Source organism: Tursiops truncatus, chromosome 9 (assembly GCF_011762595.2).
Source record: "Tursiops truncatus isolate mTurTru1 chromosome 9, mTurTru1.mat.Y, whole genome shotgun sequence".
In the NCBI taxonomy this organism is placed as follows: domain Eukaryota; kingdom Metazoa; phylum Chordata; class Mammalia; order Artiodactyla; family Delphinidae; genus Tursiops; species Tursiops truncatus.
Window position 1 is genome coordinate 49,944,789 of NC_047042.1, and position 23,921 is coordinate 49,968,709.

At 38.2% G+C, this 23,921-nt stretch overlaps 1 protein-coding gene across 6 annotated transcripts in view; it reads right to left on the bottom strand.

Annotated features, from left to right (window-relative positions):
- The window catches only part of ANKIB1 (ankyrin repeat and IBR domain containing 1), a 158,882-nt gene that overhangs the window by 44,133 nt on the left and 90,828 nt on the right, over nt 1-23,921 (bottom strand). For all 6 annotated transcript variants that reach the window (XM_033863070.2, XM_033863071.2, XM_033863072.2 and 3 more), the window contains 2 exons: nt 10,083-10,265; nt 5,150-5,267 (listed from right to left, as the gene is read on the bottom strand). In XM_033863070.2, the coding sequence (XP_033718961.1) occupies nt 5,150-5,267; nt 10,083-10,265 (301 nt within the window). The remainder of the gene's footprint in view (nt 1-5,149; nt 5,268-10,082; nt 10,266-23,921) is intronic.

The window sequence follows — 23,921 nt, forward strand, 5'->3', positions numbered from 1 at the left end:
AATAAAATGAGGTATACTTGTACTTACTTAAAAAGTTAAAACTTTCTTAGAACAATATTATTTTTCAAATCTCCACTACAATACTTTTTCATAAATGGAGAAAAGAACTACTATAATTTATATACACACATATTAAATTAAATTCTAGTCTTATCTGCTACAAATATTTTCCAGCACAATTCCTGCTTGGATTCTATGATATCATTCATTTAGCAAACATTTATTGAATGTCTTTTATGTGCCATATACTATGTCAAGCTGTAGGGACATAACAGGAGGAAAAAACAGGCATAATTCCTGCTTTCATGGAACTTAGAGTCTAGTAGGGAGAAAGACATTAAGTAAAATCAACACATTAAAAAAAATTATCACTGTCAGAAGCACCATTAAGAAGAGGTAGAGACTCCCATTCAGGAAGCTCATGGCTTGGAGTGGACATCCGAAGGATGAGTGGGAGCTAACTCGGTAAAAGGAAGAGGGAAAGACATTCTAGACAGATGGTACATAGCATGCTAAAAGGCCTTATGGTAGGAGAAAAGGTAGCATCCTTGTGAAATTAAAAAAGTCAATGTAGCTGGAGCATGGAGACCAGAGGGGAAGCACTGTGTGAGTGAGGCTGAAAACAGGCAGGGACTAGGCCATGTAGAACTTTTTAATAATACTCCTATCATCAGTTTAGAAGTGACAGAAAGCCAGTGAAAACTGGGCTTAGGGTTAGGAAGAACAGGTTGTCACAGTTAGATCTGAAAAGATCATTCTGACTACAGTATGGAATAACAAAGAAATTGGATAGGGTGAGAGTGGAGGGAAAGGTAGACTAGAAAGGAGGCTACTGGGAAATACCAGTGAGAGATTATGGTAGCCAAGGCCATGGCTGGCTGCGGTGGAGATGAAGAGAAAGGAAGAAGTTAAGATCGGGGACGTGAGACTGAAAATTTGGTAACAATGGGATATAGGGTCTGAGGGAGAGGAAATGTCAAAGTTGTTGTCCCAGGTCTTCCACATTGGTTGGTTGGTGCTGCCATCTATGTAAATAGGGAATACCAGAGACTCAGGTACAGGTTTAAAAGCATGATTTTAATTTTAGACATGATGAGATTAAGGGGCTTTTGAGATATCCTAGAGGTGCTTTCAAATCGGCAGTTATATATAAGTGTACAGAGCTCAGAAGTCTAGTTTTAGAAGGAGAAATCTGTATCTATGGAAGCCGTGGGAGAAGATGTCATTTCCTAGGAAGAGAGTAGAGTGAGAGGAGGTGTGGAATACCAATGTTTAAGTACCTATAGAAGTGATGAGTCTCCAAAGGAGATTTAAAAAATACTTCAGTATACATTTACTCTAAGGACAAGCAAACTAGCCTTGGTCTCATATTTTAAAAAACAGGTAAGTAAATTTTACTTATTTTCTCATTAGGTAGCTTTGAACTATATAAGTTACTTTTATTACTGAGGAAATGCTCAGAAAATGACCTTTGTATTCTTAACAGAGTCATCCTTAAAATTCAATTACTACTTAGTAAATACTGCCAAACATTTCTGTCTTCTGTCTTCAACCTCATTACTTTGGGACTAAATTTGACAGTAGATAACATAATACTTAAATCTATTTTCCTGTGGAAAGCTGAATGAATGTTACCAAGGATACAATCTATAAATCTAACAAATAGTTCAGTTTAATAGCTCTGAAACAGAGCCCATCCGGATTTTGACAGCAATTAGTATAAACTGCAGCTCTGTGCACTGTCTTTTTTATTCACTAGCATGGTTTATCTCTGAAAATCTTATTTGATTATCAAAATATCACTGATATTACCTAAACAATATAGAAGAGATGTCCATCTGAAAACCTGCATTAGCCTCTATTATATGCCTTAATAGGAGACTGAAATATAGAACTCTTAAGTTATCAAAAAAGTTATCACAGAATAGACAAAGGTCAAGTAATAAAATTCAGTTAGATATCAGGTTATTAGAATTGACCCTACTATATAAAAGAAGTAATTTAGGGAAATATCAATGGAATGAAAATGGAGGTGATCATTTAAAAATACTTGATGACACAATGTGTAAACACCAGAGAAGAAAATCTTTGTTTTAATTACAATAAAATTACTAGTTAAGTTAGCCTTAGATTCTATATAATATTGTAAGTTAGAATTATGATATATTATATAATTTAGCTGAATGTAGATACCTGTGGCAGAAATGGCCATAAGTACTACACAACAGTTCTACAGAGTAGAACTATTGCTTGCAGTTAAGTGTGACCATGTGACTGAATTCTGGTCAGTGGAATAGGTGCAGGAGTGATTTATGCCACTTCCAGGACTGGGTCAAAAAACTTCCCACACCTATTTCTCCACACTTTTTCCTTTCTGATTGGTTGTCTGGAATGGAGATAATCCAGGCAACCTCAGAAGCTACTTTGTTAATATGGCAGAGTCTCAGTCAGTCCAAGTAACTGTGTGGAGCACAGCCCCTGTCCCATTCCTAACACTTTAGACTATTATGATTAAAAAATGTTTACTGGGCTTCCCTGGTGGTGCAGTGGTTGAGAGTCCACCTGCCGATGCAGGGGACACGGGTTCATGCCCCGGTCCGGGAAGATCCCACATGCCGCGGAGCGGCTGGGCCCGTGAGCAATGGCCGCTGAGCCTGCACATCTGGAGCCTGTGTTCCACAACGGGAGAGGCCACACAGTGAGAGGCCCGCATACCACAAAATAAATAAATAAATGTTTACTGTGTTTGACTCGATACTTTCATTTCAGCAGCCAGCCTACCCTAACTAATACAACTGTCACGTTATAGCTCCTCACAGATGAATAGCTTCCACTTTTATGCCAGCTCTATGTTATATTTAAATGCACTCTCTTTATTTGAAAGCTCAAGCAAAGGACGGGGTGCTGTGAACCTCACACAAAAGAAAAACAATTTAAGGTATTTGGTATTTCTTTACAAGTTTTTACGAATGTTAAGTATTATTACTAAGAGGAAAATATTTTATCTTTAAATTCTAAGATTTTAAAAACTATTCTGAATTTCTCAATGTCGTTTTTGAAACCAGGTCTAAATTTTTTTCCCAAAGGATTTACTTCAAAATTTTAAAAGATGGCAATGGAGAAAAATAGTTTTATAATAAAAAGATGGATTTAAAAATATATAAATAACATTTCAGATATATTATCTATTCATTTTGTAACTATGATCTGAGGGCTTAAGGGATGCCAGATATTGTGGAAACAAAAAACAATAAAAAGCTGTCCTCTAAGAGCTCCCAGGCTCATGTAGAAGAAAAGCAAATAAAGAGATTATTACAATATTGTATTCTAAGTGTACGACACATAACATGCACAGGATATAATGGGAAGAGACAGGAAGGCTCTCAGTGAATACTTGGGAACACATAAGCAGAAAAGGTTTCCTGGAAGAGTGATTAATAAGGACAAGCAGGAGTGGGTAAATAAATGGGAAAATTAACAGCCCAGGTAAAGAAGCCTGGGTCATGAAGGTCTACTAAAGAGCTGGGATATTTTAAGTCTGTGGAGAGCCAGTGAAGGGTTTTTCAGCAGGGGAGTTACATGCTCAAAATTTTAAAATGCAATATAAAAAATGAATAAGGATGAAGAGGAATGGCAACAGCGGAGACTACAATTTAGATGAAAAATAATGACAACCTGAATTTAAGTCAGTGGCAGTGAGAATGGAAAGAGCTAGGGAGGATGGGGAGAGGATGAGAGATATTTAGGAAGAGGAATGATAAGACTGTGGCCAAATGTAATAGAGATGAAGAAGGAAAGTATGACTTCCCAGTTTCTAGTTAGGGTGATTAAATTAATGTGGCAGTCCATTTATGAAGACAGTGGGAGAAATGATGAGTTCAGGTGTGGACACCCTTAAGTTGAGGAGAAAATGTTAAAAAGGCATTTAGAAATAAAGCCTTGAATACTTTATTAAGGTCAGGTGGTAGATATATTCTTTATTATTTAGGTGGTTTTTGAAACCCTTGGTTTCATGAGATAAATGTGCACAGCAATGTTTCTCAGAAAACGGTCTACTTTGTAAGGCTTGTTTACAACACACGTTTTTATGCTGCATCCCTCACCTAAAGACTTAGACTCTCTGGAAGTCGACCTAGGAATCTCTGGTTAGTTTCCCAGGCTATCCTTATTTATACTAAAATATAGAGCCACAGAACTCTGGGAAATATCAATAATGAAGTTAGTGATTCTGGATGGTTATACACCAAATTATTCACAGAGGTGATCAAAGGATGATGAAATGCAGTTTTAAATTTTCTTCTGATCAAAACGTTATATAAAAGTTTTTGGAAGTTGACATTCTATTTTAGGATAGATGGTACAGATTTATAGTTAAAACAGACCAGTATGCCTCAAAATTACTGGATGAGAATAGCCATTTACCTTTCTATCTTTAAAAAGCATTTCTAAATCAGAAAAAACCTCTTTGAAATAAGCCAAAATGTCAAATATCAAGTGTGCAATGAGAGGGTCCAACTCAGCATGTAACAACTCCCAGAATGGCTATGCTAAGTATCACAGAGAACTTAAAATAAGCTGAGCACTTTTCCTAAGTAAATCTGGTAATGTCCTCAAAAAAATAAAAACAAACAAAAAACCTCACCTTAAAAGAATAGCATATTCCTGCCTTGACTCTCTAAATTTCTCTTTGTGCATTTCATGGTGAGAAACAGCTTTTACATAAAATAAATACAACTGACAATACTGATAACACAACTGTTAGTTAACTTTATTTAATTGACTTTAGTAAAAATTAATGTTAAAACCAGGACTAGGACTATGGATTCCAACTCTCAACCCTGCTTGAATCAGATACATTTCTAAAATTAGACAATCTATAAGTTGATTTAGTAGCTCAATTTTTAAAAGAAATTTCCTGTTTCTCTCTACAATTTGTAGCTAGTTTATACTTCAAAATACAAAATGTTAAAAAAAAAAATACAAAATGTTATGAGGATGCTGAGTACTGCAGTAACTACTGCACAAAAATGAACTTAGGCTTGTTTAGCAAACTATTTTGTTTTATATTAAAACATTAAAATAGCCACCTTTTAACTCTGAAAAGTTTCAAAAGGCACTCGTGTTATCAGAAGCACATTTCTTTCATTACCATGAGCTCGAAGTAAAGCTTCAGCAGTAAATAGTGGAGCCTGGAGCATGTCTGCTGTTTCCACAATAAGCATATCTTTCAATCTACGAAGATCCTGAGGTCTTAATCCTTCATATGGCTTTAAAAAGAAGAAAAACAAAGTTAAATTGGCTATTATACTATTAGGAAGTTCTAAATGCCTATAAATAAATATATATGATTATCATTTATTTAACCTTCCAGTTCCAGTTTGGCAATGAAGTTAAAAAGGCTCTGTATGTTCCACTATCATGGACTTCAAACTACTCTCTCACAAGTCTTTTTTAAGATGGAAAGTGGATGCCTAGTCTCATGTACCTTATCATTCTAAAACAAAAGAATCATACTATAATGACAAAACCATCTTACTTCATAGTTTTAAAAATCTGAATAATACAAAAATGAATTAGAAATAAAAATCTATAATCCCACCACTGAGCAATGGTCATGATTAAAGTTCTCAAGTATTTTTATCCAGTCTTTTCTTTTTGTAAATCAATTGTGTGTGAATATATCAATATATGTTTTCACTTAGACTCACTTTTAATCACTGAACCACCAACATTTACACTTATTAAGATACAATCTGGATTGCTAGTGGGATTATATGATACCTATTAATTAATTTGGAGAGAAGTGATTATGACATACTATTCAACTTCTTATCATAAATGTATTCTCTCTGTTTATTCAAGTGTTAATGCTTCTTAGTTTTCTTCATAAAGGTATTGTATCATTTCAGTTTTCTTCATGAAGGTACTGTTTTTAAAATTCTTTTGTTATCCTTTATACTTTTTTTTCTTTGCATTTAACAGCAAACATACAAGGAATAAAATCACAAATGTCTCACTATTCAGAAATTTATAAAAGCTGAAATAACCTGTGACATGTTTTCCCCATTACATTTCCCTAATTTTCCCCATCCTTGCTTACAGCAATCACTATCATGAATTTAATTTGTAGCTATCATAATATTATGGCATAACATTAAATATATCGCTAAGCAACTTGCTTTTATTTTTATTCAGTACTGTGTTTTTATTATTAATAATGATACACATATCTAGTTCAATCCTTTAAACAGATGTAACCAGCTTACTGCAGTAAGCATAGAACTAAAGACCATAACTTAAAAAGCAGTAGAAATTCTCAAATACTTATCAGAATAACAACCATTGAGGAAGTCCTTTGGTAACATCCAGAGAGTTCTGGGCAGTCAGTAAGCCCTATCCCTTACAGCTGATTTATAGATATTTTAAAACTAGATATTATCTTTATTTCTTGCTTTGTTTTTTTGATTATCATGGAAACCATTTCATCAATTCTTACTTAACCCCATATGGTGGGAACTCTATTCACCAGGGGTAATTTCTCTCAGTTGATGTATGTTTCCTGATCCTAAGATGCCTTCTGGCAGGGAAGCATATACAAGCAATGAGTGTAGTAATGACAGGAAAGACTGACAAACTTGACTGCAAAAGAAACTGCCAAGGTTTAAACATAAAAAGTGTGTTGCTTTTAATATATAAGGAATTTGTGACAATCAGTAAATTTAAAATGTCAAAAGTTATAAAAACACAAACATCCTTAAGTATACAAACTCTTTACCTAACAAACTGGCCAAGGTTTGGAAAAAAACAAAAACACCCCTCAATATTGGTAAGGTTGCAGTGAGATGGCCCTCTGATGTACTGTGGGTAAAAACAGAAATTGGATTATCATTTAATGACTAAGCATCACGTATCACGTATCATGAGCCTTTAAAATACTGATCTTGTGACTCAATAACTTTACTTATAGGAATCTATCCTAAGGTCTAATCACAATGTGAACAAAACTGGTCAACTGCAATGTTACTTTTAAAAGTGACAAAATGCAAGGAACCCAAATATACTTTCAGGGAGTTATAGGACATCTACATGTTAGAGTAGTTAGCAGTCATTCAAAATGTTTTCCATGATGAGTCTGTGAATATCAAAAAATGTTAAGGAAAAAAAAAACTACAGGATGTAAAATGTACAATATCATCACACTGATGAAAAATGGAAGGCAAAATGTTACAAGTATTATTTATAAGTGGTAGAATAATGAATATTTTAAATTTTCATTCTGCTTCTTCTTATAAAAGGAGTGTTTGGCTGAAAAAACTTTAATTAAAAAATTAAAGAACTTCCCTGGTGGTCCAGTGGTTAAGACTCCACGCTTCCAATGCAGGGGGCGCGGGTCTGATCCCTGGTCAGGGAACTAAGATCCCACATGCCACTCAGCACGGCCACAAAAAGAAGAAAAATTAAAGAAAAATCACTGGGGATGTTAAAAAGCTTTAAACAGGGGCAGAGCACGCACTCAATCAGTCTGCAGTGTTACTCTTTTTACAAATGATAGTAAAAACTTAATGCTGAATACATTTCATATCATACTGTATTAATAGTCTACTACACCTATATATGCATTCAGCTATACTGCCATGAATCTCTACATATTACAGGTATCCTACAACCTTAAGTAGAAAAAGAAATAAAAATTTAACCTAAACTATTCTATATAGGGATTAACTAAAAAAGGAAAAAGGGGAAATTTAACCCAACTATCCTTTAAAAAGTGCCCCCAAATCATCATATACAGTTTGCTTTTAAGCTAATTTATGAACCATACTTTGTCCTGCAAAAATCTACCAAATCCTTTAATGATTAAATTTGTAGTACTCATTCCAGTTAGAATTTATACACTATATATAACATTGCTTCTAGAAACTGTGTTCGAAGTTCAGATTTGGGACTCCAGGTATCTTTCCTGCCTCAGCAATGAAAATCAATATTTCCTGATATTCCCAGTGGTGGCAACTGTTTATTTCCTGGTATATTTCCTAAATGTTCTTTTTCAGATTAGCCATCATTCTACCTAATTTATGTTGAACCAAATAAAATTTTACTTTAGATACATTAAGAAAGGAATAATATTGATATAAAGCAATCTGTATAGATTCTTTTTTTTTAATGCACAGTTTAAAACCTAAATAGGTTACAATGCAAGAAAAATAGTCCTTGAAGGAGAAAGACATACTCCCTTCATGAACATGTAACATATTCACTCTGAATTTCTGCAATGGAACTATAACTAGGCCATGTGATGCATTTCAATACATTGCTCAGTTCCAAGCGGGCAGTACCCCTTTCTTCTGCAGGAGGGATTAAGATGAAGGTGCCTTTCTCTTTCCTGCTGCAAAGATAAACTGCTTCTTTTTCAGATTAACACAAACCAGCAATAACCTTCAAAGCAGTCCAATACTGATACAAAGAAAGAAAAAGAAAACTAATTTAAAGAGGAATGGCAAATAAAAGTGCCTAAACACATACAAATAATAGTTATATAAGTCCTCTCAGAATCAAGTTAGCACTGAATACTGAAGAATCAGAATCGTTTTTAGAGGAAAAAATTTACTGTGTCTTATAATAATGTCTTTATTTAAGAAATATTTATGGATGCCCACTGTGCATGCAGTGTGTTAGACACTGAAAATATTCTGCTAAATAAGGCAGTTATGGTTCTGGCCCTCATAAAGTTGACAATCTAATAAAAGAGAAAGGCAGTAAACAAGTAAACTATAAAAATATATAAACAAAATAATTATAGCATGTGATAAGTGCTACAAAAAATAAATAGGGTATATGGTAAAGAATAATGGAAGGAGAGGGGTCTACTTCAGAAAGAATGGTCTAAGACTGCCTCTCTGCAGAACTGATATAGTCAAGAGAAAACTTGGGAGATGATTTTAGACATAAGGAACAGGAAATGCAAAAGCTTTAGTATAGTCTAGGTGCTACAATTAGAGCAAAGTGTGCCAGTGAGATGATGTTGGAGAGGTAAATAGTGGCGAGACCATATAAGGTCTTATATCTGAGCAAATAGTTTGGATTTTATTCTAAGTGCTATGAAAAGTCACTCTACGGTTTAAGTGATATGATCTAATTTAAGTTTAAAAGGCACTCTGGCTACTGTGCACAAAATGGATTCTAAGGGGACGAGAACAGAAGGAAAGAGACCAGTAAGGAAACTACTATAGTAGTTCGGATGAGAAGTGAAGGTGGAGAGGACCTAGGGAGGTAGGAGTAGAGAATGGGAGGAGTAAATGGATTTAGGTTACAACCTTGGAGGTAAATTGACAGAATTCCCAGGCTGCTTGGATGTGAGGAATCGAGAATGCTTGCCACATTTATGCTTGAGTGGATGGAGGTAATGTTTACTGAGACAAGGAAGACTTAAAGGAAAACCAGAAAGCAATGTCACTGAAGCCAAGGGAAGAGTGTTTCACTAAGGGAGTGGTTAATTATGTCAAGTGGTGCTGAAGAATTCAAGTAAGAAAAGCACCTACTGGATTTGGCAGCACAGTGACTCTTGATGTCCACATCAGTGCAGTTCCATCAGAGTAGAAGGGAAGAAAGTCACACTGCAATGGGCTGAAGAGTGAAGGGAAGGTGAGGAAGTTGGTATGTATAGACAGCTCCTAAGTTTTGTTTTTCTCATATGAAGATCAGAGATATGGGGCTACAAGTGAAGGGGGACAGGGACAGGGCTGGGGAAGAGTGGTCAATGGAGAGGTTGTTTTGTTTTTTAAGATGGGAGTTACCAAAGCATGTTTGTTGATAAGAGCAATCCAGAAGACAGGCAGAGACTGAAGTACAGGACTGGAGTCTTGGAGTCAGCATCTCTATTTATATGTAATTAAACATACTTACATATGCTAAAGGACAGACACCACCTCCAGGTTTTCTAGATGTATTTTCATACTTATGGCTATGTAGATCACAGGATATTTAGCACATTGCAAAGAAGACCACACAAACTGGGTTTTAAAGAAGAAAAAAATAAAATTTAATATAAAATCCATATAATTTTTTTATTAAAAAAAACTTACCTCTCGTTTGTCTAATGCAGCATATTCAGCTTCTATTTCTTCAGCTTCAGGATCTCGTGAGAATACCATTTGAGATTCCAGATTGAGGGCCAAATCTTTGTGGTGTTGCTTTTCAGCACAATCACAAGGAGTATCTTTATTCTCATTCTCAGCAAACAAGTCTCCTCCATGTTTTACTAAAAGCTAAAAAAGATTTTTTCAAAAACTTTCAACTACAGGACTTCCCTAGTGGCACAGTGGTTAAGAATCCGCCTGCCAATGCAGGGGACACGGGTTCAAGCCCTGGTCCGGGAAGATCCCACATGCCGCGGAGCAACTAAGCCTGTGCGCCACAACTACTGAGCCTGTGCTCTAGGGCCCTTGAGCCACAACTACTGAAGCCGGCGCACCTAGAGCCCCTGCTCTCCAACAAGAGAAGCCACCTCGATGAGAAGCCCGTGCACCGCAAGGAAGAGTGGCCCCCACTCGCCACAACTAGAGAAAGCCCGCACGCAGCAACGAAGACCAAATGCAGCCAAAAATAAATAAATAAATTTATTAAAAAAAAAGGAAAAAACCTTGCAACTATAGACTTAAATGACAAGTTATTTCATGCTGCCTATTAGAAAAATTTTAATAAAGTAAGCACAACAAAAATTCAACAGTATGTATCTGAAATGACAATAAAAGTTATTTAGATACCAGTGGCTTCTAATTTTAAGATTAGCAATTCTTGCTTATTAGCGTTAAGATGACTTCCTTTTGAGGCTTCCCTGGTGGCGCAGTGGTTAAGAATCTGCCTGTCAATGCAAGGGACACGGGTTCGAGCCCTGGCCCAGGGAGATCCCACGTGCCGCAGAGTAACTGAGCCCATGCACCACAACTACTGAGCCTGCGCTCTAGAGCCTGCAAGCCACAGCTACTGAGCCCGCGTGCCACAACTACTGAAGCCCGCGCCTAGAGCCCGTGCTCCCAACAAGAGAAGCCACCGCAATGAGAAGCCCTCACACCGCAACGAAGAGTAGCCCCTGCTTGCTGTAACCAGAGAAAGCCCACGCACAGCAACGAAGACCCAACGCAGCCAAAAATAAAAATAAATAATGAAATAAATTTATTAAAAAAAAAAAAGATGACTTCCTTTGGTTAAAAACAACAACAAACCAATTTCTTAAACTTTACAAAGAAATTCTTAAGCATTCTGTCCAAAGTTTACTTAAAAATCAATAATTTTATAGTCATTCAATGCTCTAAATTTTATACATTTCTATAAATCTTTCTTAAAAAAGAAGGACACAGCCAATACTGTTACTTTAACCACTAATACCTGGATGTCCTGACAAGGTGGACAAAAGTTTTCATTTGTATCATTCATTATCCAGCTAAACGCTGAAATAAAATTCGGTTGAGCAAATCACTGAAGCAAAACTGTTTTCAATATTCCTCCAAATAAGCAATGAGAGCAAAACTGTTTTCAATATTCCTCAAAATAAGCAATGGGAATAGCTACTGATAGCCAAGTTGGGAAGATACTCTATCAAATCTCTTGATATTTAAAGGTAGGATTTCGCCCAAGGAAATCCCACTTTTAAAATTACATGGAATAGGGACTTGTCTTGTGCACTACTGAGGTTTCTGCTGGTTTTGCAGAAGTTAAATATGTTGTTATTAAGGGCTATAGGTTCAAGTTTCCCCAGTATGTCTGCAGAGACATTAACAAGGACATGAATACCATGAAGGCCATAATCTAGGACAACCCTAAAGGACAGCCTGACAATTAGTCATGGAGCTGATTCTTTTATAGAATTCAGTCACAACCATAACAACACAGTAACAGCCACCATTTATTGTTTTCTAAGTGCTAAGCACTATGCTGGGACTTCAAATACATATTCTTACTTAATATTAACAACCCCAAGTAGCAGGGATATTATAATGTTTCAGAAGAGTTAAACAAGTTGACCGAAGTTACTCAACTAATAAGCAGTAGAACTGGGATTCAGACACAAGTTTGACCAAGTTCTTAACCATGACTGGACATTGTACTGACCCAAAGAATAGGCTGATCACAAAATAAAGAAGTCAAATGTATTCCGGGCCCACCATAAAGTTCTGGCCAGATCTTATTTATGATCTAAATGTGAATACTTTTTAGAGATTTTCATTTTTTATGTGGGTTAATAAAAATGGTAGGTTCTTTTCATTTTCTTCCAAATAATTTTATCTCCTCTCCCTCCAACAAACACACGGATCTTCCTGTAAAGTTCTTTTATTGCTTTTGGAACTGTCATCCTTAATCCTTATGGTTCCTCCACAGTCATCCCAAGAGGCCCTGATAAAATAAGGGACTTATACCAATGCCAGGCCTGGAAGCCATGGGCTAACTTGACAAGCCCAATGGATATGACTTAGGCTTCTTGCTCTAAGCCAAACGTATACCTCAGAGCTAAGATGGTTTAAAACATTTTTTAAGTTGTAAAAACAAGCAAACAAACAAACCAAGAAGAATATGAAACATAGACTTGTGGTCACAAAGCTTAAAATATTTACCCATTACATCTGGCCCTTTACAGAAAAAAAGTCTGTGAAGCAATAGCTCTCAGCAGTCACTGTTGCAGCCACCTTCTAGAGCCTGAAGGCAAGGTCATATCAGCTGCTATTTACCACCTGGAACCTTTTTAGTCTAAATGTGGTCCAGGGACACCAGGGGGTTTGTTAGAAATGCTGACTCTCAGGGCTACCACCCAAGCCCCTCCCACTCCAGGCCTCTAAATCAGAATCTGATTCTCATCTCCAGGAGATTCTTATGCACATTAAAGTTTGACAAGCAATGACCCTAGACTATGGCTTGTGTGGCATGGAAACTGACATATTTATATTACCTTCTCTGTTCAATACTGGCGACTTGTATTAAGTCCACAGACTTATCATACCTATTGCAGGGTCTGTTACTGTTTTCAGCCTTTCTGCTTCACTAACACAAAACAGACTATTTGCTTCTGGCTGCTACAGAACTGAGAGCTGACTTGATTCTATGGTTCTTTGATATTCAGAGTAGCAGAAAATGCACACTGGGATGGCTTTCAAAGCCATGACTTGATTTACTTCCACAACAGATACTACCACAGAAGAGATTCTAAATATTAGCAAACAAGATAAATCATCTTTAACTTAATCACCCTACTCTTTAGCAAAAGCAAAGACAAAATTTAAGAGGCTGTGCCATTCCAGAATATTGGTAAGAGGAACATTCCAGAGTATAGACTGCATTCCTTGGGGTTTAAAAACAAACAAACAAAAAAAGGATGTGTGAGAAGTCATTGTTGAGAGTCACTGTTGACTATTTTTAGAATTTGAGACTTCTTGCCTTGATTGGTAATTCGAAAGGAGTCCCCAGATGAGTCTGATGGGAGTGGGGTGAGGGGCCACAAAAACCTGTATCTCATTGCTGCAATTGGTACCTGGACAGAAACTCATAATCAGTGATGGAATGGAGGGTCCATGTTTACAGCATTTGTCTTGGCAAGGAAAATCAACGTATATGCTACCTTTGGCATAGAAGCTAGCTAGCTATCACCAGTACTGCCTGACATTGGAGGATTACTTTTTAAAAAAGAATTTTAGCATACTGAACTTTAGGGCCTAAGGCTGGAACACAAGAAAGCAGAAGATGTCAAGATATCTGTTAAACTTTTGCTGCATGAAGTCAGGTGTTTTGCTTTTATATAATAGGGTGTTACACGTGGTTCTGAAGAGGTAGTTTTTAAATGCTTCAACCAAAGCATTCTAAGTATCATTTTCTCCACTCTCAAGCAAGGAGAACTGAATATTTTATTCAAATGTTTTTTAGCCTATCTCAGACACTTGTTGGTACATACAGTTTTCTACCTTAAAAGAAACATACAATTATCACTATCTCAGCGCATCTGTTTATCGATTTTGCCTTCCTTTCTGTTCATAATCCCAGAGGAAGAGGGGAAGGACAGCCCTTAGTTCATGACAAATCCCTTCCCACCCCTTTGATCCATCATCTAAATGGCTGGTTGATTCTGAACAAGTCATTTAACTTCTGTAAGTCTCAGTTTACCAGGTCCATCTATAAAATGAGGCTTACATAATCTTGAGAAAAAATGTAAAAAAAGATGATTCTTAGTCTCTTCTGGTTGTAAAATTACCATTTCCTCATCTGTTTCCTCTATGATCCTGAGCACTCCATTATTCCTTTCATCTTCACTCTCTGACTTTCTACTGGCCCCTGGTACAGGAGTCCCCTATCTTAATTCTGTTAGCCTTCTTGTCACTTCCCCAATACTTTACTTTCTCTCTTGGCCACATTTGTCAAATTAGTGACTGACACCCGCTGTCTCTCTACTTCCTCAGCAAATTACTCAATTTCTCCCAGCAATCTGACTTCTACTCTGCCCACTTGACTATAATATTCCTGAAAGTCATTAATACCTCTCAAATCCAACAGCCTTATCACTCTTGTAATTCCTTGCCCTTTCTGAAGCACATCAAATGACTGACTACCTCCTCTCCTTGAAATTCTTCTCTTGGCATCCTCGACAATGTATTATTTTGGTTCTCTTCTCTGCTTTTTTGGTTTTTGTTGTAGGCCACTTACTGTTCCCACTCCCTCTAAACAGAGGCATTCTCCAAGTTGATGCTGTGACTTTAATTCTGTAATTTTATCTATAAAGTCTTTTCCTTGGATTTCTCATCTATACCTTATCTTGCAGATAACATTTAATTCTAAATCTATATTCATTACTCCCAGTTAGTTCTAATCTTCAATAGCCTTCAATAGCCTGAATACCATTTCATGTGGATAATCTAAGACCTCAATCTCCTTCTAAATGAAAACGCAAGATATTCTCCCTTCCTTCTAACCAATTCCTTCACCTCATCTCACTTAATTTTTTTCTTCTTTTTACTACTAAAGTGTAGTTGACATACAACACCTCATCTCATTTTTAAAATATCTGTCAATTGTTAGCAGCGTTCAAAGTGAACTAGGTTCAAAACCATCCTCAGTTTACTTAAAAATAAAGTTAATTTATTTTACTCTAATTATAGATATGATAGCAGATTGTTACAGAAAATGCAAAAAAATCAAAGAGAGAAAATTATATTATCTAAAGATAGCTCAACATTGTTAATATTAACATTTTAAAGTCTCCATCATTTTAAACTTTTCTCTCCCTTACTTTCTTGTATCAACTGACCAAGTCACCTAAATGCATCTGCCTCATTCTTTCCGTTTCTAATAGCACCATACAAATCCAGGCCCTTTATCAGTTCACAGCAGAATTAATGCAATAAGATTCTAACTCCTGTCACTCCCTCTAGTACACTGGTTTTCAACCTTGGCTGAACACTAGAATCATCTGGAGAAGTTTAATATACTAGTGTCTGGGGGTCCACTCTCAGAAATTCCAATTTTATCGATTTGAGATATGGTCTACACTATGGGATTTTTTGTGCAGACATGGTTACAACCACTGTTTCAGCACAAAGGTTTCCAAATTGTTTATGAATCATCTAGGTAATCTGATAGTCATATTAGGGTGATCTAGAGTGGGGATTAAATATATGAACTCTTTACAGGTGATTCCATTCTATGTCCCACAGACTACTGCTCTAAGCCAAGGATTCTCAAACTTTAATGTGAGTATGAATGAATCACCTTGGGGTTCTTGTTAAACTACAAATTCAGACTCAGCTGATCTGAGATGAGGCCTGAGATTCTGCATTCCCAACAAGTACCCAAATTCATGCCAATGCCAGTCTGAGGACCACTGTCTGGGTAGCAAGGCTTTAAGAACCACTCCTTTAGAAGTCCCCCCTTTCAACTCTATTCTACATTACAACCATTAGGCTAATCTTACTATATTTGCTTTCATAATAGCACTCCACCAGTCAAAAAATTTAAATGGCTCAATTTTCTATAAATAAATCCAAAATTCTTGGCATTAGTATTTCTACTTAGTATGGCTTCTATCTTCATTTTAAGTCATCTGTCTTATCAAACCTCTGCAAAATACTTCAATCTGCATTTGTTTGAGACCTAGAACAGTGCTTCTCAAACTATAACATGCAAACGAATAACCAGTAAAACTTGCTTAAAGCATTCCTGGAGTCTACCCCCAGAGATTCTGATTTGGAATCTGGAAGTCTGTGGGGCACAAGAATTTGTATTTATAACAAGCTCCCAGGCGTTACTGATGTACAAAATGTGCTGAGGGCCACATTTTGAGTAGCCTCCTCCAAATACTTAAACTGAAATCTCATCCACTCAAATATTACTACTACCCATGAAATCTTCTGGGCTAAGTAAAATTTAAATGATGTCTCCTTCCCTTCAATGCCTGTAACAGTTAATGCCTAAATAATTAATAGCTCTTAGCATCATAATGTTTTGGATGCAATAATAAAATCATAACTTTCTTGATTAAAAATTAGAAAACTGAGGCCCAGAAACAGGCAAAGTTACTCAGTTGCTGAGCTGAGACTACAATTTCTGTATTCTTTTTACAGTTTTAAAACCCCAGGTGCTAAAAACACAATATAATTAAGTAAAGCTCTTCAGTATGATTTGTGAATGATTTTTTTGGCTTTTCAATGAAGTGTGAAATACTCTGATAGCTGCCAAAGTGTCAAATAGCCCCTGTAGCTGTAAATGGAAGTTTGATTTATGACCTTTGGTTTTCTAGTGACCTTTATTTGATCTAACAATGAGCAGCTACACTTAAAACTTTGAATAAGCAAGTGGAACAAGGATGCATAGGAAATATCTAAAGATAACACTCATTTTAAAAAATGCTTTTCACAAAGAGCTGAAGCACTATCAAACACAACCACCACCTCTGTCACATCAACCAGTTCTTGAATCACTGTGACGGGTGAAGCACCAATATAAATAAAATGAGGCCTAATGACTAGGCTTGATCTAGGGAAGTCCGCAAAGGGGAAGAAAAATCACTAAACTTTTAATTGGGCCTTGCTAATAGACCTAACACATCATTCCTCTCCAAAGTCCATCTCTATTCCAAAGTGGAAAAACAAAAACTCAGCAACCAAGACAAAAGTGTGTTTTTTATAGTATTAAATTCTTGTAAAATTTATATTTTAATGGGGCTCCATTTTTGTACGCTGGGCATCCATTACATAGTATTTTTTAAGTTCTTTGTATACTTAAAGCATACAGGACTTGCTACATATTGATAACGTTATTTTACATATTTAAAATAAGCTTCTATAGTGTGGAGTCATCTTTGGTTTCCTCTCCCAATCTTTGCATAATGCAGGGGTCCACTGCAAACTAAGGCCTGTGAGCCAAATCTAGCCTGCTGCCTGTTCCTGTATAGCCCACAAACTAAAAACTATTTTTACATTTAAAAATGGTTGAAAGGAATCAAAAGATTATTTCGTGATATGTGAAAATTATAAGAAATTCAAGTGGGAATGTCCATAAACAAAGTTTTAATGGAACACTGCCATGCTCACTTATACACTGTCTATGGCTGCTTTCAGGATACTGTAGCATAGTTGAGCAGTTGCCTAAAATATATGGGCTTTCACAGAAAAAAGTTTGCTTACCCTTGAAATAATTCTTTGAAATATGAAAAAATTAAAATTAAAGGGGCTTTAATTATAGTTTGCCTTAATAAATGTTCAACATATAAGCATTTCTAATTTTCAAACAATTGCAGCCCACTCCTCTTTGTGTTACTTTTATCTCATAAATAATTTTGAATGATAAATATTTGTGAAACTCCAGATTTTCCTACTCAAGGAAGTTCTGAAAAATACAAAGTGAGGATCTGATATAAGCACCTGTTGTTAGAAGGTGGCCAACAGAGATAAAAAGAAGGGGCTGGCCAAAAGCGGCAAGGAAGAGTTCTGTTCTGCAAATGAGTGGCATAAGTTTGCCGCAAAAACAAAACAAAACAAAACAAAAACAGTCCCAAGGTAAATCCAGGTATCAAGACTAGATATGGGGATAACGGTAGCATCATTAATAGGAATAAGGCAGTCAAGAGGAGGAACTGGTAGAGAAGACTGAGTACAGTTTTGGAAACAATGAATTTGAGAGACTGTTGGAACGTCCACTGTCAACTAGGCAGCAATATAACATAAGAAACTTCAGGGCTAGATATTCCATATATATATATGTATATGTATATACATATATATAAAAATGTATATATATGTATATACATATATATATAAAATATTTAGCCACTGATACTGTCACACCTGCAAGTTCCCAAAAGAACTCTATGATTAAGATGTTTTTAATCCAGCCCTGCACCAATGGCTTCGCAATTCCACATCTCCAATTTATTAATCAAACACCATTTGTGAGGCAATGTCACGGGCCCCATTGGTGTTTCTCCATTTGAATGGTTGCTGAATATTTACCTATGCTTTGACAACCTCCACTGATGTGGAATGAGAGAAAAAAAACACAACCACCTTCTCTCCCCAGTACAAACTCACACTCAGTGTGGATAATCACAAAGCCTCCACAGGTTAACAGATGAAAAGAAATGGGCAGTCAACACAAACAACGAGCCCTCTTTGTGGTGTCAAGGCAGCAGGTGGGGGAGGGAGGAGAGAGGAGATGATCCCCCTCTCCTGGTTGAAGGCATCACTGAAAAGTACAGGGAAGGGGCCAGCTGTGTCGAGAGGGAGGATGCTAAGAACCTGGTCATCTAGGTGCATGTTCCCCAAAGTCACAGGTCAGGAGTCCTTAGCACACTGCTGCAGAGGGATCTGCCTTTGATGGCTCAGAACCGGCATGATCTCTTTTACATTAATTGCGTGTGTGTGTGCGTTGTGTGTGTGCATGCGTGCATGTGTGTGTTTGAGGGTGAGGTTTTAAGACTAATCCACGGGATGAATTTTTTCATTCAAATAGAATGGTCTGTGGTGGACCCAAGATTATACAGCAGGAAGATAAAGGCATTTAGCTCTGAACCCTAATATTGTCTCTGCTCCCCACTCTCCTACAAGAATTCCACCTTCTGCTCATCTGACCCAGCCTCACGGGGGCTTGGCTGGGAAGTGTGGAGCGAGGGGGAGGGGAATGGGATCACACACCCTCAGCCAGCAACTGGTATGCCTGCACACAACAGTGCTCTAGACATACGTGCTGCATGAACGAATTTGTGACTTAGTCACTGACCTCTTCTCGTCACTTTTTAGCAACTTTCCCAAAGGGAGAGCAAAGCCTTCTCATCCCACTCTTCCCTTCTCCCCAGCATGGAAATGCCTTGGAATTTCTGCCCTTGCGTCAGGATAGAGGTGGGATGCTCAGAGGTGGGGACTCCTGGCTACCTGCCCCAGGCTGCTCTGGCCTTAGCTGGTCCTGGGGTGGAGGCCACCAGGGAACTGTGAGTGTGAGGAGGTCAACTTCAGCTCCTCAAAACATGGGAGTCTCCCGTCCCCAAGAGACCTTCTCAATCTTTGGGACTGTTGGGCTGTGAACTCGTCAAGAGAGGTATATGGTCCAGCTCCTGACTCAAGACCCCTGCTTGAGCAGCTGGATGAGGAGGGACAGCAGATATGCCTAATGGAACCAGCCACAGAGGAAGCGCAAAGTGGCGTTTCACCCAGGAACACAGTCAAAACACGCAGGCAGGCGGGTAAGCAGTGTGAGGCAGCTCATCAGGCATGGTTTAATTTCTTCTTGGCGATGCCTTCTGCTTTATTTTCAATACAATCAGGACAAGGTGTATCCAGAAGTCACCCTACCACCTGGTACCTGGTGCAGCATCACTTGAGGTCTATTACAATGCAGCTTAGTGCCCACTCGAGCACCCCTGAGGCCCCCCACAAGGCAGCATGCATCGGTTTCTGATGTCTGTTAGGGGCAGTCTGGCCCACATGGGCCCGAAGCCAGCATAGTCTGCAAGTGACAGTGCCCAGAGCACAGAGACAGGCAGGAGGCCCATATGTGAATGTGGGATTTGGGAGAAGAGCAACAGGAGGCCTCCTGCCAGCCCCTCATGTTAGCTCAAATACCTCAAACTCAATAATCACAGTCCATCTTTCCTCCTCTCCCCGGATTATTTCCTTAGTCTCGCCCCCTCCTCCAGAACATCAGAAGAACTTTCTGCACTTGAGCTTGACTTGAGGGAAGGAGAGAATTTCGATTAGCAAAGAGGACAGGTGAGGGTGTGGTGATTAAAGGTGAAGGCCCCTGCCCTCTGCTCCTGAATCACCCCTCTCCTGGTGGAGGGAGGGGGTAGAAAGAGTGGGTTCTGGCCAGGAACCATTCACCAAGTAGCTGGAAACATCTGCCCTGAGCAGGTCCACCTAGGGCTCTACAGAGGGTGCAGCGAGCATGGTCTGGCACCCCCAGTTTGTGCCACCCCAAGTGCCTGCTGGGGGAGGACAGGGCAGAGAATGCCATCTGGACACAGGCTCTCTCTCACCCCCTGATCTTCTCAGGTGACTGTCAGGTCAGAGAGCCCCCCTCTTCAGATAATACAGCTCAGGTGAAAGAGGCTTAGGTGGGTCTCCATGGTAACCACCAATCAGGAACTGGGCCGCCTCCAGGGTTCAACAGAGGAACTGTGGTTCCAGCCTCTGGGACACACACACACACACACACACACACACACACACCACAAACACCAGTCACACACACACACCACAAACACCAGTCCAGGGTGCATCCCTTTTCTGGCCTATGTTTTTATCTCTCAGCACAACTTCTGAGAGATAGAAAGAGAGGCAAAAGCATGAGGCAGCAGCCAGCAGCACAAGAGAAAAAGGAGGGAGGCGTTTAGATTCAGTCTTCCCTCTACCCTGTCCTCCTGTGGCTGCTGAACCTCCTGCATTTCCCTGAAGAGATCCAGACACTCTCTTCTCCCAGACTAGGAAGCAGAAAACAGGACCCCCGCGGGACCTTTCACCTGCACAGAGCTGGACCTCAGAAATCCCTGGTCCGGGAAGATCCCACATGCCAGGGAGCGGCTAGGCCCGTGCACTGCGGCTGCTGAGCCTGTGCTCTAGAGCTGGCGAGCCACAGCTACTGAAGCCTGTGCGCCTGGAGCCCATGCTCTGCAGGGGGAGAGGCCACCGCAGCAAGGGTCCCAGGCCCCCCCACACACAGCGTGCAGCGATGGGGGGTGTCCCCCACTCACCGCAACTAAAGAAAGCCTGCCCACAGCAACAAAGACCCAATGCAGCCAAAAATAAATAAAATAAATAAATTTAAAAAAAAGATACTTTTATGTTATGTTCTGTGTGTGTATGTGTGCGTCCCTTTAGCTGACTATGGAACACAATTATTACAGAGAGAAGGGGAAGTTTTTAAACATTTCATTTATATGGTTCAAAATAATAAGCCATAGGAAAGTATGTGTTTAAATGCACATATGAAATTGTCTGCTGTTGACTTTATCAGCTCTGTCCTTAAATAAACACACAGAGAGAAAAACATCAACAACTAGAAAAGACGTATTTCCATAGATATGTCCTCAAGAGTTAAAAAAAATAGCTTGGCCTTAACCATGGAGTAAAATAATCAATTTAAACTCAAAGGCTAGACACTGAAAATGGGATATATTTTACTGCAATCACAGATTAAGAGAAAATTAGCACTAAAAGGGGTCTTTTGAGATAACTGTGATAGTTTCCTATTGGATGGTTGACACTGATAATCTCAAAGAAGTTGAGTGATTCGCTCAAGGTCTTACAGACAGTCTCTGTGAGGACCAAGACTAGAAACCAGTGCCCTATATACCATACTATGATAGCTTAGCTTAATGAAAAAAATTAGTAAATATCTGATAACAGTCTTTTACTCAACCCAAACCCTTTATATCATACTTGGTACCAATGAGCACAGTGAATGTTAGAAGACCTTATACAAACACTAAGACACTTGAGGACTAATTCTCTAAGAAGTACAGTTATATAGTAGGTTATGTATTTCAATGTATTTGTTTTACTCACTAGAACTAGAAAACATAAGGCCTCTGGAAATTAATGTACACTTCCCTGTGAAACTCTTCTGGTTTAATTAACAGTAAACATTATCAAAAGTCATTTAAGACCTAAGGCTGGGTATACAGTCAAGTATATATAAGAGATTTAAGATAGCTTTATATGGGTAAAATGATGTGCTAAAATCTGTTGATGACAACTAGAATAAATGCAATGAAGGTATTTATAGGGCTCTATTTGAGGTGTTTTACATTAAGTCAAAGAGCTCTTCTGAACACAAAAAAATGAAAACAGTCATTAAATGGTGTGGTTTGTATAAAGTGATTTGCTGACAGATCAAACAGTTAAAACTTACACATACATTCACACCAAGCAAATCATCAGGCCTGTCAGTTCAGAATAAACCTGGTACTAATTTCCTTCACTGAGCAAAAAACAATGTTGGTAAAAACACCACATTCAGTTTTTAAAAATAATTTAATAACATGTCATTGCAAACATACTTCAAAATGAACAACTACTAAAGCAATGCTTATAGAGAATTTTTGGAAGCAAGATATTAAAGCAGCAGTTTAAGAGCATTACTATTACGATCAAGAATAAGATACTTTCTACTCTAATTCACTTGAGAAATATGATGCAGTGCCGTCAACAATGATGAGTCACTATAGGCAGTGATTCTTTCATAAGAAGTGGGCATAGAACAATATACAAAAAGCCTTGTGTAAAAAGCCTTCAGGAATTCTGCCCATAGCCTCCCTCCCGCAAAATCCTAGAACATCCTTCCACCACACCGTGAATCAAAGTTAGAAAGCAAAGCTTAAAATTAGTTTCAAGTTAATGACTGTCACTAATTAACTAGTGGGCAAAGGTGACACAAACCCAAGAGATGAAATGACAAAGATTCTAAAAGATTAGTAAGTATCACAAACAACAGCAATACACACAAGATAAGATCAGAAAGGTTCTAGAAGTGAAAATAACTGACACTTCAGATACACTAAAGAAATCATATAAATGGCCATAACCTTTTTTTTTTTTTTAGATTTATTTTTGGCTGCAGTGGGTCTTCTTCACTGCACGCCGGCTTTCTCTAGTTGTAGCGAGTGGGGGCTACTCTTTGTTGCAGTGTGTGGGCTTCTCACTGCAGTGGCTTCTCTTGTTGAGGAGCACAGGCTCTAGTCGCACGGGCTTCAGTAGTTGCAGCACATGGGCTCAGCAGTTGTTGCACGCGGGCCCTAGAGCTCGGGGGCTTCAGTAGTTGCAGCACGCAGGCTCTAGGGTGTGCGGGCTTCAGTAGTTTTGGTGTGTGGGCTCAGTAGTTGTGGCTTGCGGTCTCTAGAGCGCAGGCTCAGTAGTTGTGGCACATGGGCTTAGTTACTCCGCAGTATGTGGGATCTTCCTGGAGCAGAGACTGAACCTGTGCCCCCTGCATTGGCAGGAGGATTCTTAACCACTGTGCCACCAGGGAAGTCCCTAAATGGCCATAACCTTTTAACACGAGTAAGAAAATGAAGGACCTTCATGTTTTTTGGTATATTTATCAATTTAGAAATATAAAGTTTATATAGATGAATAATATTAAGGAAATACTAAATTTTCAGATATGTATTTTAATCTGATTAATATATATTTAATCTGGATCACTGATTTTCCAATAAAGTCCTACATTTTTGGTAACTGGATACTCTGTGATTCAATCTATAATTCTCCCCACTGAAACTTAAGTACATCTATACAAAAGAACTTCTAAGAATTATGTATGGACTGACCTCTACATAGCTGAGAGAAACCTGTTCTTCTGTATGTAGAGTAGTGATGACAGTACAAAGAGTAATGATTTCTTAGCTTAGTTAAGATCCTACACTATATGGTTGATTTTATCTAAGCCTGTTGTTAGAT